Source organism: Bactrocera oleae, chromosome 4 (genome assembly GCF_042242935.1).
Source record: "Bactrocera oleae isolate idBacOlea1 chromosome 4, idBacOlea1, whole genome shotgun sequence".
Taxonomy (NCBI): Eukaryota; Metazoa; Arthropoda; class Insecta; order Diptera; family Tephritidae; genus Bactrocera; species Bactrocera oleae.
Genome location: NC_091538.1, coordinates 11,005,870 through 11,023,974, shown reverse-complemented (window position 1 = coordinate 11,023,974; position 18,105 = coordinate 11,005,870). Strand labels below are relative to the sequence as shown.

Genomic DNA, 18,105 nt, shown 5'->3' with positions numbered 1-18,105 from the left:
CTTGATTCCTCGATTCCTTCACGCCTTAAAGGTACCTGTTTTGCAGCAATATTAAAATTACCATTAAACTTATAATAAACCAAGCTATAAAGCTTACAAATACACAAAAGAGAAAAAGTAAAGAAGCTAATATTATTAAAGTTAAATATAATATATGAAAAATAGTTGGCTGGAGACAAGCGAATGTCAAGCAATTTGAAGACGCCACGGCGCAGACATGTCGGCACAGACGTACCTAAAGAAATGTGTAGCAAACAACAACAACAACTAACAAACAATGGGTTTTCAAAAACGAATTATTAAAATAATATACATACATATATATAAAACTGTACTATATATTGCATATGAAAAAACCTAAAAATTCGCAGAGCAACCATGCAACCACTCACTCGCAAATCGTTGCTGCAAATCAAACACACACACATTACTGATCTTCAAGCACAAGCTCTTAAGCAGTGTTAAAGCGATGTTCAGTCAACTGTCAAAGTCGAGTAGCCGAGTTGCTCGCTCATTTCCGAGTGACAGCAGAGTTGGTCATCTCTTTAACACTGCTTATAATTTAATCTCACGCAACTGCTTGCCATAAACCTCAGAGAAATGGAGTAAAAAAAAAAACTTTTTTTGCGCATATTTTCACTGCCAGTAGAAAAACAAAAAATATATTATAGCAAATTATTACGATAAAACAGCAGGAAAATTCACACTTACGCTCAGCTTCAATAAATACAAATATGTATATGGAAAAAATACTCAAAATATCTACCACTATACTGCTATATATATATTATATTATATTTTGTAGTTGATTTGCCAACAAGTGCAATAAAAATATTTAACATTTATGCAAAAATACATTTAAAAAATTGTTGAAATTTTAAGCGAAATTTCTCAAGTTCACTTATACACACAACAATCTACATAAATACGTGTACTATACTTGTATATGCATATATTACTTAGTGGACGCAGTCAAAAATCAATTCAAAAACTAAATTACGTTACAAAAAGCATACAATAAACTCAAACGCCAAGCTCTTACATAATTATAATAATTATTACAAAAAAATAATATGTTGAAGCAACAACAAAAACGCAATTCATACATAGCAACAACTACAGTGAAACCTTAAATTCTACGCACATTTGTGAAAACAGTATAAAACTGAAATATGCATTTCAATTGTAAACAAAACAAAGAAGAAAAACTGGAAAAAAAATATTACAACCAAAATAATAGCAACAATTAAGCATATAAATTTGACATATGTTGCAGTAAATACGTAATTTTAAATTTTTCAAATTTATAAAACGATAGCAAAAAAACAATATATAGATAAATATGTAATACATATTAACGAATAAGTTTCAAAAATACTTGCGAAAATACTTGCATGCAAAGCAGACAAAAAAAAATACATTAAAATGCATACTTGCGTGCAGCAGTGCAAACACACAACAATCGATAATGAACTACGACCATAAAATTTAATATTACAAAAACAAAAACAAATGCCGTAAAAGTGTTGTACTATTAAATGCATTTTACAATTTAGCATTGAGTATGTGAAGTAAATTATTTCGATGCAAAAACCAACAAAAAGAAAAAACAAAATCAAGAAATTACGAAAAATGCTACACTGCCACAAACCAATTTATGTAATTTGTGTTTTAACGTAGACTGTTTCTTTGAATTAAACATTTTGTAGTGAAAAGTGGCGATTCATGTGAAGGCGCTTGAGCGCTTCAAAACATTATTACACTGTTTTTAATGAAAGCAAAATTTCGCTATTCTTATACATAATTATGCCAAACGGTTGTAGACATCTTCACAACAAATATTAGACAAGAAAGTTCTTTGCATTAAATAGCCATTTAACGATTTAAGTCAAACGTTTTGCGATTTCTTAGCAAGTGGCGTAATTTGTCTACTGTAAGTGAAGCTAACAGCTGTTAAATACAAAGAAAACGAAATATATAAAAAACTCAAAATTTTTCATTAAAACATCCAAAGCTATCGTAACGAATTCTTCCATTTTAGACATTTTCATAATTCCTTAAGAAAAATCGCAGAAAATATTTCAAGCGCAGAAAAACATTTCGATATTCATAAACAATAAATAATAACAGCAAAAACAAAGAAATCAGCTGATTATAACACGACAAAGAAACATAGCAAAATACTGGATAAAATGCAAAAATGTCTGAAAATAACTGGTTCGTGCAAGTTTGGGTCTGCTTCAAACACTGAGAATCATTCATAACGCATAAAATTTTACGCCTACACAGATATACTGAAACTATTTCTAATGTGCTAGTTTTTTTAAGCAAGTGTGACATTGTGGTATAGATTTTTGATTGAAATTAAAAAAAAAAACGCATTAATTTTTATTTTAAGCGGCACGCTCAGTGTAAAATTGAAGAAAATTTTTTTTTTCATATTTCAATAAGCTATATCTTTAAAAGTAACAAACTAATATTTTAAATCAATATCTCAAAGAGTTTTTGAGTTACAGCCGCCTTTTAAGTGTAACCGCTGAGTTCAATTGGTACCATCACCTACATCAGTTTTTAAATTCATTTTAATTAATTTTAAAGGGTTTTTTTTTTAAATTATATTTTACAAATTTGCTTGAGTGATTACGCGGAAATAAGTCATCCGATCACTAGCTCTCTTCAAGCAAGTGTTGGAAAATAGCCAATCACACAAACTATACGAGATGTTTAAACCAACAAGTACACTTGTGTTGCAACCCTGCGCTAGCATGTCCTCTGACGCATGTGCAATTCGGCCACGATGCTTTCTTGGTGCATAAATTCTTGTTTCCGTTTCAAAAATCGTTTTATTAACCCCATGTTCTGTATATACATAGTTTTCCATACAATTGTGTGCATACCAGTTTTCGGATCTGATCAAAAATCGTAATGGCAGGCCAACATTTTTTTCTTCAAAAACGTCATTTTGTCAAATTTTGACTTTTTTCGACCGCAAGTCATTGTACGGACAATATCATCTGGAAAAGCATCTTTTTTTTCGTTTTGTTTCATCCACTGAGAAGGCCGAAATCACTGCAGCAGGAGGAGGAGCATTTTCAGCGCCGTCGGAGATCGCATGTAATTCGAAAAATATTAAATTTTATCCTTCAAATATTTTACTGTGTACTCTTAAAGTATGTATAAATATACCTTTAAAATTTTAAAATAATTGTAAGGGTATTTTTTTTTGATATTTGCTTTTTTTAGATTTTCACACTAGGTGTGCCTCTAAAAAGATTCATGGAGTTCGAAAATCGTGTTCCTTTTTGTATTTTTATAGTTCAACTAAAAAGTCACTTAGTGTAGAGTGGGTCTTATTTTCGAAAAACAAAACAATTCCGTTTTTTTTACATAAAATAGTATAATTCTAACAGTTGACAAGCCTTTTCAAAATTATTTTGCCTTAAACCTTGTGAACCGTTTAAACCATAAAAGAGTACATCAACTGTGAGCTTTTTTTTTAAACCTATTAGATTTGTAGTGCTTCTTTACCTAGCTTTATATTTTTGTACTAAACAGTGCCGAATCCAGAATTTATTTCTTGAGTTTACCTTACAAGGTATTTTTAATATTTATGTTACAACGTAAATTCTTTGGAATTTGATTTAAAATCTTCGTTTTTGGGATCCAACACTTGGACTAAAAAACAGGTGACAACCTTTTACGCACCATCCGGCCACCTCTAACCAAAAATATTATTCAAATCGCCCAAACAATTATTTTTCAAAAATGACAACTTGAAGCTTTAGACGCTAAAGCCAAAAAAACAGGGTTGCTACAAAAAAGAGCACAACTTGCGAACTCCCAAAATGTGATTTAAATGTTTAATATATTTTTCTGCATACTGCCGGCAAAATTTTTTATTATTGAACTAAAATTAATTTCAGTAAAAACAAATTTTTTTTCTAAAGCTTGAAGTAATTCTTTTCATGCAAATAAAAAAAATATATATATTTTTTTAATTTTCTAAAGCTTAAAGTAATTCTTTTCATGCAAATAAAAATAAATTAATTTTTCGAAAGCTTAAAGTAATTCTTTTCATGCGATTTAACAGTACATTTTAATAAAATTAAATGAAGCTTTGCATTATATGCACAGAAAACAAGCAGAATCGGCAATAAGCTGCGCAAAATCACACAATACATACAAAATCATATATTCAGAACGCAACACGTAAGATTTCAAGAAAAAATAGTTAAAAAACAATATTTCATTATTAACTTATATAGCTGTACTGAATTAATTTTGAATTTTTATCTGCAATAATTATGGCTATAACGGTAATAGACAGTCTATAATTCGTTATGCTGAGTGGAAATAGTGCTGCGACAGGTAATATTAATGAATATAGAAATAGAATAGTTTGCGTGTACGTTTACAATTGGCAGGTACTGTACATAGCCAACAAGAGCTTCTCGTACAAAAGTAAGAAATGTACAAATGAAATGCAGAACGTAAGAAACGACTTACCTACATACTTGAAATATGGAAAAAATTAATGAAAGGTGCATAGAAAGTTAATATATAGTAAGTCATACATATATATAATCTACACACATTAACAAAACGATAAATAGGCAAAGTTGAAATGTGTGTACCATTTTGTTGTTTGTAATCGAAAGGTGCGCAGAAAAAGTAATGAGTATAAATACTATTTGAGATATGTAAGAGAGAGAGAGGCTGGAGTTTTGTAGCGGAGACAAATAGTATATGACAATTGATGTTTGTATGGAGACTTTTATTAACGACTGTTAAAAGATAAGTGTTTGCATAGAGCTAAGGAAAACTGCGAAAAATTTGAAAAGTAAAGTTGAAAACTTTTTTTTTTCAAATTACAGCAATTATGCATTAAAAAAATAAAAAATAAAGTCAAAAAAAAAATTAAATAAAAAATCAGCTAAAATTTTCCTTAGCCACTAAGTTTTGTAAAATTAAAAAAAATTGCATGTCTGATAATATGTATGTATGTGAACGGGTCTTAAAGCATTTTATACTGCAGCGCATAAAACAGGCGATCATTTGCAAAAAAATATGTAAAATACAAGATTTATGAGTATTTCGAACACACAGCATACATACTTACATACACGCGTAGCATAAGTTTAAAGCATAGTAAAATAAAAGATTGACTAATCATAACAACAACAAAAACAAAAACATCTAAAATAAAGCATAAAAAGTGTTATAGAACGTAGTAAGTACACTAATGAACATATATTATTGTAGAAAAAAAGCAGAAAAAGAAAAACTCTTACTTGATCTTTGATCTAAACACACATACATATATATATATATATTCAGACTTTCGTATAAACCGATAATATACATACGTATATATACACACATGAAAATATATATTTCACAGAAAAGTATATATACATAATATATAAATATAAATATATATATATACATACATATATATATTCTGACTATTATTGTAATGACGACGATGCTGAAGATGATTTTTAAAGATCGCTCTTTATGATTATTATTAATATATAAATATTTAAAAAAATTAATATAATAAATTTAGTTTTAAATGTAAGTTGTATATAAAATAATAATAATAATAATAAAATATAATAGTAATAATGGTGAAATGCAATGTGAAAAACTGAAATAAAAATTAATAAGACAAAACCATATACATACAATATATGAGATATATTAAAGGTGAATTATGAAATAAAAAATATATATATATTTAAAATATGTTCAAACAAATTAAACAGTTTTGTTTATTTAATTCAGAAATTGATAAGATCGACAACTACAATACTATAGGTAAGTAAATGAGGAAAGCAAAGTATTTGATTACTTCTCAGTTATTTGCATCATAAATGATTTTTTCTAACTGTCTTGAGTTCACTAAAACTAGGAGAGTAGCGAAACGAACAAGCAACTGCTATAATAGATCAGCGTAGATAATTTTTGAAAGAAAAAAAAATCATATTATATTAAATCACATTGGTAACGTAAGATAATATAAAAAATAAAAATAAAATAAAATAAAAATAATTTACGGCTTATTTGAGGTCGGGCAGAGGCAGAAGAGCCGGCTGGTTTAATTTTAAAAGGTTAGAAAGTTTTTATCACGATTTCCGCCAAAACCACGAGTCCTATCGAAAAAAGTTTTACAGCAAAATTGTAGGTAATGAAAAGATCTACAACTTCCTTATATACACCTTCTTTACATAACCACAAAACTTATATGAAATATTAAAGTACCCAAGTATTGTTTTTTTGTTTGTTATTTTATCCTTCGTTTCCACGTTTAACCATTTTCAAAGGCTTCTGCACTGGTCTATAAAAGAGAGAGAGACTGGTATATACAAATAGAGATAGATAGCAGACAAATATAGCAATTTAATTAGGTTCACAACTACTCTCTTACGTTGAATTAAACCGGATAACTTTTTATTATTTTTTTTTGTGTGTTTAAACGTAAGTTTGCAGCATGAGCGCAAAAAAAGCGCGCGAGTGAGCAAAAACTGTTTAGCAAATTACAGTATAGTACAGGAAAAGAGAAATGAGATAATGCTTTGAGGGGCTGTTTCCAGAAAACGTATATAAGTAGTAAATTTCAAAAAAAAAAAAAAAAATATTGTTTATATATTGAACATAAATATATTTGTAAATATGCTTCGAAAATTTGATGTTGATCCGGCAAATAGTTTTGTGGTTATAAGCGTATTTGGAAGGCTTTCTAACTGCAAGTAATCCGCTCCCAAAACTTTAAAAGCATTTTTGTGGAAACGCTGTTTTCAAAGTCGGTGTGGAAAATTTCTCTGAAACGGATCAATTCGAATCTTTCATCGGCTTAAATATCAAAAATTATGCGCATTTATTTGGAATACTTTGCCAAATCAAAATTTACATAAAATACAACCATGCCTGAAAATCGAACAGCTGTTTTATGTTGTCATACTTATCGATAGCATTCGATAAACAAAACAATTGACTTCGAAAAGTGCACTGATATCACAACTTGCAAAACAATACAAAAGGCAAATAAACATTTTCAATAAATAAAAAATAATTTACAAAACAACATATAATGGTAATTGCGTGCTTATCAATTTTGTCACAAAATAAAACATCTTTGTTGGAATAATATCCAAATGAAATGAATAGTAGCAGAAGGACTTTACGAAAGTGCGCACTTGAGCTGGTATAATATTATAGGAAAACCATTTGACCTAGAAATAAAGCATAATTACCTGCGACACAATGAGTTCTTTATTCAATAGTTTTAGCAAATTTTCCAGCAAGCGCGAAAATGCTATTAAAGAAGCGCTTATAAATACGCTGATAGAAAACTCACGTGAAATACAATATGAAGTAAAGCAGCGCGGGTGTGGTAAGTGCATTTATTTATGTATATGCGTACGTTATATTTTACATGCATATATTATATATATACCTTATTTAACAACTATAGAAAGTTTGGAGCTTTGCGAATCCACCAGCACGCTATGCACGACCTTGGAAGCAATTTTTCTGCATGGCCTTAAGGATTCGTTACTTTGGAATACGATAAGTGTGATAGCAGGAGATGAAGAACGACGGCCAGAGCCAAGCTTTTGGGCACCTCTATTGATATTTATGCACAAGCAAGTTATCGAGCAGGTAAACATATTTGAAACAATTAGGTTTGTTGTTTTTTTTATTTATTTTCTTCATTTTATGTTTTTGTTTTTATTTATTTTTTTTAAATAATTTTTTTTTAATTTTCTTAATTTTATAAAATTTTTTTCCTTTAACTTTTAATTTATTTCTTAAAATCTTTTTCCTTTAATTATTTTATTAATTTTTTTAGGTTCAAACACTTTCGCAAATCACTAGCGAAATCGGCCAGTGTCGCGCTTGGATACGCCTCTCACTTAATGAATCTCTCTTTTCCGCTTATCTAAATAATATGCGCAAAGGCAATTCAGCGCTAAGCCCGTATTATAAAAAGTTTGCATTGCTCAAAGATAGTGATGGACTAGAAATGGCTGCGAAGACCATGGAAGGCATCGAAGCATTTGTACAGTTTAATTTGCCAGTAAATTCGAGCTTGCTCAACTATTGGCCTGATTATGCATTGCAATTGTCAGGGCTATGGACGCCACCGTTGAAATCATGTCCGGTAAAGTGAATCACTATTTAATTAATACTATTTATATATATAATTTAAGAAAATTATTTATTTTTATTCATATTGCAGATAAGTAGCGGCGTTGATATCGCCGACACACTCGACATTGAAGATGCTGAGGTAGCTGAAGCCGTTGCAATGTTGCCAACGCCACGTCCGATAAGCACGAGCGAAGCTTTTTCACAAAAGATTGAGAATTTACCCCTGCTACAATCGCCGAGCGCTGCAGAAATTGCCTCACAACGCGAAAGTGTCGACATACTGTTGAAAGCTGTCGATGAAATGCAAATGATAAGCGAAGAAAGTACCGAAGAAGCCGCAAATCAAAGTCAAACTGGCGAGAAAAATACGCCAGAAGATAACGAGTATGCATTCAAAGGTCACAAATCAAAGAAGAAACGTAAAAAATCAAGGGAACTTGCTGAAGCGCGCATACGCGACTATATAACCGGTGAAGCTGGCTATAAAACGGAGCCAACATCGCCCATAACGCCTGGTAACTCGCTACAGAATTTAATGCACACATCGTGGTCGGGTGATGAATCTTCGGTGTCCGAATTGACTACACCAATCTTGGAGCGGCCCTTATATAGACGTGCTTCGAGTAATGCCAGTACGCTCAGCTACAATACTTTGTTGGGCAAGCATGAACGCGAAAAGCTACAAATACAAATTAAACATAATGCTTTGACCGTGGAGCGCACATATGTGACACATGCAGATGGTGAGGCTGCAACAGAGCATGAGGGTGAGAGCAATGGCAGTGATTCAAATGATAGTCGTGTAAGTTTGACATTAAGTTATGCGCATATTTCCACTTTTTAACAATTACTTGTATATTGAATTTTAGTTGACCTTAGACTTCGAAGTGGTGCCCAATTCTAAATTGGATCGCATGAATGTCAGCGAAATACAAGAAATGCTGGAACAGATGTACAAGCTGGCGCGGCAACCCGGTTTGGACGCGCAGGGTTTTCTCTGCAAATCATGCCAACATCCTTTGGGTATTGGTTACACGAACTTTCAGTGCGTTTCTTCTACAAAAAATTTTGCTTACAAATATATTTTAATTGTTTGGCTTTTATTTTTGCAGAGTTTGCGGTTTCAGTGGCAATTACTTTTGTGATAACTGCATGGACATGGAGCAGTTGATGATACCAGCAAAAATCATCTACAATTGGGACTTTCGAAAGTATGCAGTATCGAAGCGTGCTGCACTTTTCTTAACCGAGTTTCGTAATCAGCCGGTTATTGATTTGGAGGTAAGATATGCGCTCTAAAACGTCGTAGATCCTAAAAAATATATTTTTTTTTGAGATTTCGATCTGAAATTTTGCACACGTTCTTTTCTTCGCAAGCAGCTGCTTATTTGGTAGAATTGCCGATATCGGTTGACTATAGCATATAGCTGCCATACAAAATGTTCAAACGAAATCAGGTCTTTATATGAAAAACTTTTTTATTTGACGAGATATATTCACGAAATTTGACATGAATTATTCTACAAAGTAACACTATAATCTCCGAACATATTGTTCAGATCGGACCACTATAGCACATAGTTGCCATACAAATTGACCGATCAATAACAAGTTCTTATATGAAAAACTTTTTTGTTTGACGAGATATATTAACGAAATTAGTCATAAATTAGTGTCCAAGACAGCGCTACAATTTCCGAAAGAACTGTTCAGATGGGACCATTATAGCATATAGCTGTCCTACAAATTGATCAATCGAAATCAAGTACTTGTTTGGAAAACTCTTTTGTTTGGTGAGATATATTCTCAAAATTCGGTCAGGAACATTGTTCAAGGCAACGCTGCTATTCCCGAACATATTTTTCAGATCTCACCACTATAGCATTTAGCTACCCTACAAACTGACCGTTAAAAATCAAGTTAAAGATTTTTTTATATCCTCTTATACCATAAGAAATGTACCTGTGGAGGGTATTAATGTTTTGTCCTGTTTTTCATAAAAACTATATTTTACAGCTTTTGAACCCTGAAATTTATAACGCCTACGACGCCATGTCCGACCTGCAATCCTTGCGCATACGTTTGAATTTTCTACGCGCCTACCTATACACCTGTGAGCCGAAAAGTATACAACTACTACAATTGCAATTCTATGGACGTGAATATCTCTACGAGCATATACATTTATATTCCGTAAGCGATTTGCATTTAATATTGCGTGGCACACTCTATCAACAACTGCAAAAGGCATACAAAATAGGCGAAGGACATGTATTGAAGTGTCCGTTGTGCAGCGTCAAAGGTTTCATTTGTGAAATTTGCAAGAGTTCACGCGTATTATATCCATTTCACATTGAAACCACATACAGGGTGAGTTGTTGTGATCATTATAACTAATTACAGTTATATTTTAGAATTTCAGCATGCTTTACAAAAAATTCTTTTTGCTAATTTTTGCAGTGCGAAATTTGTGGCGCCGTCTTTCATGCACAATGTCTCAACGAGCAGCAGCCATGCCCGAAATGTGAACGCAGGCGTAAAAGAGAGGAGTTGGATTTAGAAGAAGCAAATTTTGCTGGAAATGCACAAAGTTTGTCTGCAGCAACAACTGAAAACGCTGAAGCTGTGGGCGAAGTGGGTGAAGTGCAGGCAATGCACTAGATCTACAACAACAACATCTATTGTGTGTTCTAAAATATTTTAGGTATATACATACATAATTAGTTAAGTGTGTGTGTGTAAAAGCGCAATTAATAAAGTATGTGTTGCAACTATAACGGTAAAGGCGTAGCAAAGCAAACGTGCGCATCTCTTTACTAAGCTCATGTTAAAGTATTTATATTCAAAGTACATATATGTACATACATATGTACATATGCTCACTAATTAGCTTAATTAATTATATGCTATGTATGTTAAGCTGATTTAACACAGCCATATAATTTACAACTAAAGAATTTACACCCTGCTACAAAATCTACTCAATATCTTCAATGTATATATGTATACAAGTATGTATAATTTAATAAAAAAAAAACACATAGTATACAAAATATCCACTAAAAGTTGTATAACAAACGCACGCTTTTTGTTGCACTCAAGCAATTACTTTTTATTGAGCGGTTACATCCGTTCTTAACAATTTCTTCGGAGATTGCATCATTGCCTTACATAATAATCCATGTGAAATTTCGTGAAGATATCTCGTCAAATGTAGAAGCTTTCCATATAAGCACTTAATTCCAATCTTTCAGTTTGTATGGCAGCTATATGCTATAATGGTCCGATATTGGCCTTTCTGACAAATGAGCAGCTTTTTGGTGAGAAAAGGGCGCATATAAAATTTCAGATCGATATCTCAAAAACTGATGGACTAGTACGCATATGTACAGCCAGACGGACGGACAGATGGATATGGCTAATTCGGCTCAGCTCGTCACTCTGATTATTTTATATATATATATATATATATATGCTTTACAATAATATATATATATTAGGGTGGAGCAAAAAAAAAATTTTTTAGATGTTAATTTTTTTCCAAAATTTTTTTTTATAATCTACAAATTTTACTCTCAGCCTAAGCAAAAAAAAATTTTTTTTTACGCCCCACCCTAATATATATGTACTTTATAGGGCGATTGTAGAAGTAAATTTTTTTGGTTTTAAATTTGCAATAATTGTAAGCAGCAAAATCTTGCTCACCGCCGCAACACTCATTTCGGAGATCCTGTTGTTGTTGTTGTAGCGGCAGAATTTTGCCAAGTTGACAGCGCTTGGCCGTATAAAATCCGGGTCCGTTTCGATTAAGTAGATTCGACTGTCGTGGCAAGGGTTTTCGAAATTCTTTAGTGCGGCTTCGAGATGAAGGAAAACCAAAAATTTTCAAAATTAGTCAACGCTTACTAAATTACATTAAATTCTGTAAATTCAAATTTTTTTTAACCACTTCACAAAAAATGCATTTGTTCTGACTTGCAAGTGGCTACAACAGCTAATATTATATAACTTGCAAATTTATTAAACAATAGTAAATGCTATACATTGTTGTTATTAACAAATAAAGCTTGAGTTTTCACATTTTTCTTTTTGCAATATTTCTTTGTTATAATTTCGATTTTAGCAGTTTGCGCGCTAGCAACTCGTTTTTCAGCAGCTGTAGCACATCTTCAGCGCAACCCCAAGCCAAGGTGACACCGCTGCCGCCATGTCCATAATTGTGTATGACAATTTTTTTGCCTTTAAATGTAGAAAAATAAAATTAAATCATAATTTTCAATAATATTCTTAGTTTTTAATATATTTACCGCCTTGCTCTGCCTCCAAACGCAGCGCATCACGTCCGGGTCGTAGCCCCACCCAATCGTACAGCTGTTGCGCATGCTCAAGACTGGGCAAAATTTTTCGACAGCCATTAACAATGAATGCCTTGTCAATCGGACATACTTTAGTGTTGCTGTCGTCTACCTGGTGTGTGCCACCCAAAACGACTGTTTCACAACTGTAATTTAGCTTTGCGGTTAGTTTTGGCTAATTATAGTATTTTAAATGTAGTTTTGTAGATAATTTGTTTTGCGTATGTTTTTTACATTTTTAATTTCATTATTTCAAACTTAAACTTAGTTTTGAGTTTGGGTTTATTAAATTCTAAACTTAGTTTTGAGAGTTTTGAGTTTAGCATGCATATTATGCTTTGATTAAAATTATTTTAAATTTGTTTCGGGTTAGCTCTACTATTTTTTAATTTTAATATTTTCAAATCAGGTGTCGAGTGAGTTTTTTATTTTTTTGTTATTTAATTATTAGGTTTGAGGTTAGTTTTCTTATATTTTATTTAAATTTTTTAAATTTGTTTGCGTTTAAGTTTTTTTTTTCAATTTCGATATTTTATATTTACGTTTGAGGTTAGTTTGATCTAATTTTATATTCAATTTGGCAGATAATTTGTTTCGAGTTTGCCTTTATCATTTTTAATTTTAATATTTTAAACAAAGTTTTGCGCTTTTTGAGTTCCGGCTTATTATATTGAGATTTCAATATTTTAAAAACTAAAAAATTAATTTTGAGTTTAGATTTGCTATTTTTTAATTTAAATAAATATTTTAAAAATAGTTTTCAAAATTTAAAATCTTCTCTTAAAGTTCAATTCAAATTTTAAAAATTACAAAAAGTTTTTAGTTTTATTTTGCTTTTGCTTAGTAATTAGAAAAAACAGAATCTCTTTCCTACTCACTTTGGTATAATATAATTGCCATCGTCGCTCTCATCCAGCAGCGCATAATACAGCCAATTTGCTTTGACGCGCGAAACTTGTCCACGTACCGGAAACATACCGTTATCTTTTACGCACTCACGCGAACCCAGCCCCGAGCAGTTAATAATAGCATCGTAATCGCAGTTCGTTATGAACTCCTCCAAATTGACGATCTTTTGTTGAACAATTTTGCCGCCATTCGCTTGGAAACGCTTCATTAAGTAAGGTAGCAGCTTAATCGGCTCAGAGGTATATGTAATGAAATGTATGCCATCGCTGGAAAAAGTTAGATATCATATAATTGATTTCACATATACTATATCGAAATCGATAAACATTTTTTCTACAGTTACATCCCTCCATGACCACTAGCCTCAAGCCACATTTTTATATGCATCTTATCGGTTCGTACTCACCCTTTCTAATTTCCACCTGACCACATTTCGCTTATACTTTACTTACGTATATTTTTTTGCTCTTCCTATATTCAGCTCATTCAATTGTTTTTGTGTAAGTCGACGACAACCATAAACAATATCCTTCCAGAAAACATTATTATCCATTGTGGTTGTGGTTACCCTTAGGCATGGTATAAGGCAGACACCTGCCTCGCCAGCATCCTCAGACAACCAGATTTGCTCGAGAAAGTCATGCATGTGTTTTGACCAGCGACTGCAATTAAAGCGAGAGAGAGAGAGAGAGAGCGGTATATGTATTTAGCGCATAAAGATACTGCAGCGGCTCATAGAAGTGGCGGAAGTGGTGTGTGTTCGAGTAAAAACTACTCTTAATAATCAAATATCGACCGAAAGAGCTACTTAGACAAAACCGTAATGAGTTTATATAACATGTTGAAATGACGTTCGCATCGCCTTATGACGTAATCTATTTATCTGATCAGTTTCGGTGGGGAGAGGTTTGCATAAGAGAGCTAGGGTTACCGATTTAAGAAGCCTTTTCTTTTTAACATTTATAATTTTATTTTATTTTTGCCAATTCATGCAGACTCTCGTAATATAACATCATTAGACCGCTTTGAGCGAGTTGTTTCGAGTATCTACAAAGTGTCTTTTCTACAATATGTTATATGTACCAAAAATATTCATGTAAGTTTGTTGGTTTACAAATTATATTATATATTAGAGTTCTTGGTATTCAACTAAACGACTTACCGGATTAACCGGACAGGGCATTATTCGAATACATAATATAATTCGGCTTATCGTATTCGTATAGTCGTTAATCGTCGCCTATTCGATTAATCGCTCATTTTCGCCTAACCGGTCAACCGTTCGTTATCGACTATTCATTGATTTTCTTATTTTTATTGATCTTTATTTTTATTGGCTTTCAAACAATGTTACGACTATTCGAATAGTATTATTCGGTTAATATTCATACGAACGGTTACATACCGGTTATTCAAATAATTTTAAGAGCCCTATTATATATGTATACATATATGCACATATATTTTTTATTTTGCTGTAATATATATTTCTCAACTCACTGTACACGCGCTGTGGGAGTGCCGCCCAACAAATAAGGACCCCACAGACCAGCTGAGCCATCGCCGGTGGTATTCGGTGAGAAAGCCTCAGAGAGCACTGTTACTTTCACGGCTGAGCCGATGGATTTCAAATACTCCAAGATCTGCACAGCCGAAGTGATGCCGCTTACGCCGCCACCAATAACCGCGATACGCATTACCGCACAACTGCTTTAACGGGTCTGAATTGTGCACTTAACGACGGTGATCGTTGTACTAAATTATCGGTCCTTTGTTGTAAAGTGATAGACGCTATAATCTGCAATTAATTTAGCAAGTACTTATATTGACAGCAGAGCACTTGTAATCTGTTGAAATATGAAATATAGGTATGTGTGTGTGTGGGTATGTATTGAGATAATTATTGTTTGTGTGTTTTATATTTCCAAACAAACTCTCCGGCTTATCAGTTGTCTATTTGATGAAAAGTTTTTGATTCGATTGGTACTTTATGCAATTCATGATTAAAATTTACATAAAGGTTGCCTTTTTAGACGCGGGGTTTTCAATGAAGCAATACAACACAGTCAACTGTTACTTGATTTCTACCCAGTTTGGTTTGCCTTTTCATCATGTCTCCAGTACATACTCCAGTACAAAGTTTACAAATCGTGAAAATTTATTACCAAAATAATGGTTCAGTTCGGGCGACGCAACTCATAACATTATATTATACGCGTTTTATTGCTTCTTGAAACCACAAGCCTAAAAAACACCCTTTATTGATGTGTAAGGAAAGGGCTTGCTATTTTTACATACAAAATTACAGAATGCCAAAATTTCCTATAAATAGTACACACCCATATTCATAAATCGCCACGAGTGTAAGTTTATCTGACTATTTTCTAACCTTAGCATATATTTATACCTCATAACAAACCAGTTATTTAATTTATTCCTTAGAGGGCGCTCATTAGCAGTGATAATTTTTAGCACATCCCGAAAACCGCACAGGGTGTACCAACTTGCAGGGTAACACCAAAGAATGTTAATATTAATTAATTAATTTTAATTATTTTATTAATTAATTTTAATTATTTTATTTTTAAATTTAATTATTTTAGTAATTTATATTAATTAATAATATATAAATTGAGATTATGGTAGTACTACCAGATTTATATGGTAGCACTAACCAATGTATACGGTAGTTGTATCGGTTATTTAACCAGTGAATTCATTAAGAAAAATACCCTAAATGCGCTAGCATACATATATAAAATATGTTATACATAGACTAAGGCACGTAAGAGTTTCGTTTAAATTTGTCAATTCAGTCTTAAGAAACGCATAGAAACTTTAACCCAAATCTTTCGTAGCGGTCTGGCGCTTGCGATTAAACCTCCGGCCCTGCGGTCTTCTAACATGTTATTCAATCCCTTATTTTCGTTTTCTTTCGATTCATAAATAATTTTATTTGACCCGTAAACCCAATATGAGCTTCACCCAATTTTTGCCTGACCTATTTATTTTTTTTTTTAAATAAATGCCCTTCACTAACCGTCAAACATTATTTGGTGGGCTCTAGTAAATCTAAAACTCTTTCTAGTGCGTTGCTTCAGCAAAAAGTTTTCCTTTTGAGAGAATTTCCGTGGTCTTCATTTAGCAACATTGTCAGTTTAGTGCTATTTTTTTTATATACCGTGATCTGCTGATAAAGCATTTTCATAAAAAATATTTTGTAAAAGGCTTGCGAGCTGTCTAAAAATGTCCTATCAAACTAATTATAAGTCAAATTAAATGAGCGTTCCATACCTATAAGTTTTATCATTACATAGTACACGAGATGTAGTGCCACCTCTTAGTATATCCAAGTTAACGCCAAGCCATTTCCTGTTTAACTGTTGTTCACTAAATTCTTTTCAGTAGAAAGCTAGAAGCTACCGTACAACAAACGGGAGATGAAGGATTGTCTCCTTCTCAGTGGTTTGCCACCTGGTTCAATAGCCAGAGCGCTGAGATCATCTCACACCAAATACTCTTCGTATCGAAACTTCTCAGCTCGCTCTTATTCAGCTCTGCTTTCTTGGCAAACACTTAACGTTCGTCAGTGGACCGTGCCTTTTTTGAGATATCGATTTGAAATTTTGCACACATCCTTTTGTTGACAAGAAGCTGCTCATTTGTTGGAACCGCCGATATCAGACAACTATAGCATATAGCTGCCATACAAACTGACCGATTCAACCCGAGTCCTTGTATGAAAAACTTTTTTATTTGTCATGGTTTCTAAACAATTGCTATAATCTAAGAAGAAATTGTTCATATTGGATCACTATAGCATATAGCTGCCATACAAACTGACTGATCAAATAAAAGATAAAAATCTTTTTATACCGTTTAATGCTATAAAAAATGCACCTGTGTAGGGTAATATACATTCGGTGCAACCGCAGTTAACGTTTTTCATATTTTTATTTCTATTTAAATTTTTGTTTATTTATTTAAATTTATTTAAATCACTTACACAATAATTTTCTGTTTTTCAACTTACTCGCAAATAAATACATATTAATTAATTGTTATTTAATATTACATATGTATATTTTTATATGCACTTATACACACACATATTTTTCTGTCATTATTTAATCTATTAAGTAATTACTATACAACTTTTAGGTATTTTTCTCGTACAACTGATATAATTACAGTTATTCATCTAATTAACAATAGTTACAGTTAAAAATATATCATACATACACACACATATATGTTTATTTGGTTGTTTATTTATGGAAAATATTTATGTGGAAAAAAGTTATAAAATAACAGCTTACGTAACTGTATGTGTAAGTATGTATATTAGGGTGCGTTCAAAAAAAAATTAAATATTTTTTTTTTCGCTTGGTACTCTAAAAAATAGCTTCTTAGACACCGCTAAGCAAGTCTCTCTATTACCGCTGCGTTACAATTAACATGAAGGTCTACCGCCTTATAGTAAATTTCCTACGTAACTGTGAGTTTTGCAATTTAAAATTAATTTCTTTCATTGAGTTATAAAAATGAAAAGAAAAAAAATGTGCCTTAAAATGAAATGAAACTGCAACTGTTTATAAAACCGTAGTTTTACAAAAAAATCGTAAGCAACCATTTTGTTGAGCAATCAATTTCCTACAAAACCTATCAAACATGATATTTTTCA

The 18,105-nt window shown here is 32.0% G+C and overlaps 2 protein-coding genes and 1 long non-coding RNA gene across 3 annotated transcripts; 2 read left to right on the top strand and 1 right to left on the bottom strand.

Annotated features, from left to right (window-relative positions):
• Positions 1–222: 222 nt before the first annotated feature.
• Positions 223–5,195, top strand: LOC118683178 (uncharacterized). Its single transcript, XR_011395916.1, has 2 exons — positions 223–2,808; positions 2,874–5,195. It is a non-coding gene; the product is annotated as an uncharacterized lncRNA (long non-coding RNA).
• A 1,801-nt stretch (positions 5,196–6,996) lies between these two features.
• On the top strand, positions 6,997–11,258 carry Plekhm1 (Pleckstrin homology and RUN domain containing M1). Its single transcript, XM_014241770.3, has 8 exons — positions 6,997–7,396; positions 7,478–7,665; positions 7,856–8,167; positions 8,246–8,959; positions 9,027–9,202; positions 9,270–9,438; positions 10,174–10,527; positions 10,618–11,258. Exons 1-8 carry the CDS (start codon positions 7,267–7,269, stop codon positions 10,816–10,818), a joined length of 2,244 nt encoding a protein of 747 aa, XP_014097245.2. The 5' UTR covers positions 6,997–7,266; the 3' UTR covers positions 10,819–11,258.
• An 899-nt stretch (positions 11,259–12,157) lies between these two features.
• Daao2 (D-amino acid oxidase 2) lies at positions 12,158–15,196 on the bottom strand. The gene is made up of 5 exons (XM_036375110.2): positions 14,922–15,196; positions 13,874–14,083; positions 13,391–13,687; positions 12,465–12,658; positions 12,158–12,396 (listed from the first exon to the last, which is right to left on the bottom strand). The coding sequence occupies exons 1-5, from the start codon at positions 15,116–15,118 to the stop codon at positions 12,263–12,265; spliced, it is 1,032 nt and encodes a 343-aa protein (XP_036231003.2). The 5' UTR covers positions 15,119–15,196; the 3' UTR covers positions 12,158–12,262.
• Positions 15,197–18,105: the final 2,909 nt, after the last annotated feature.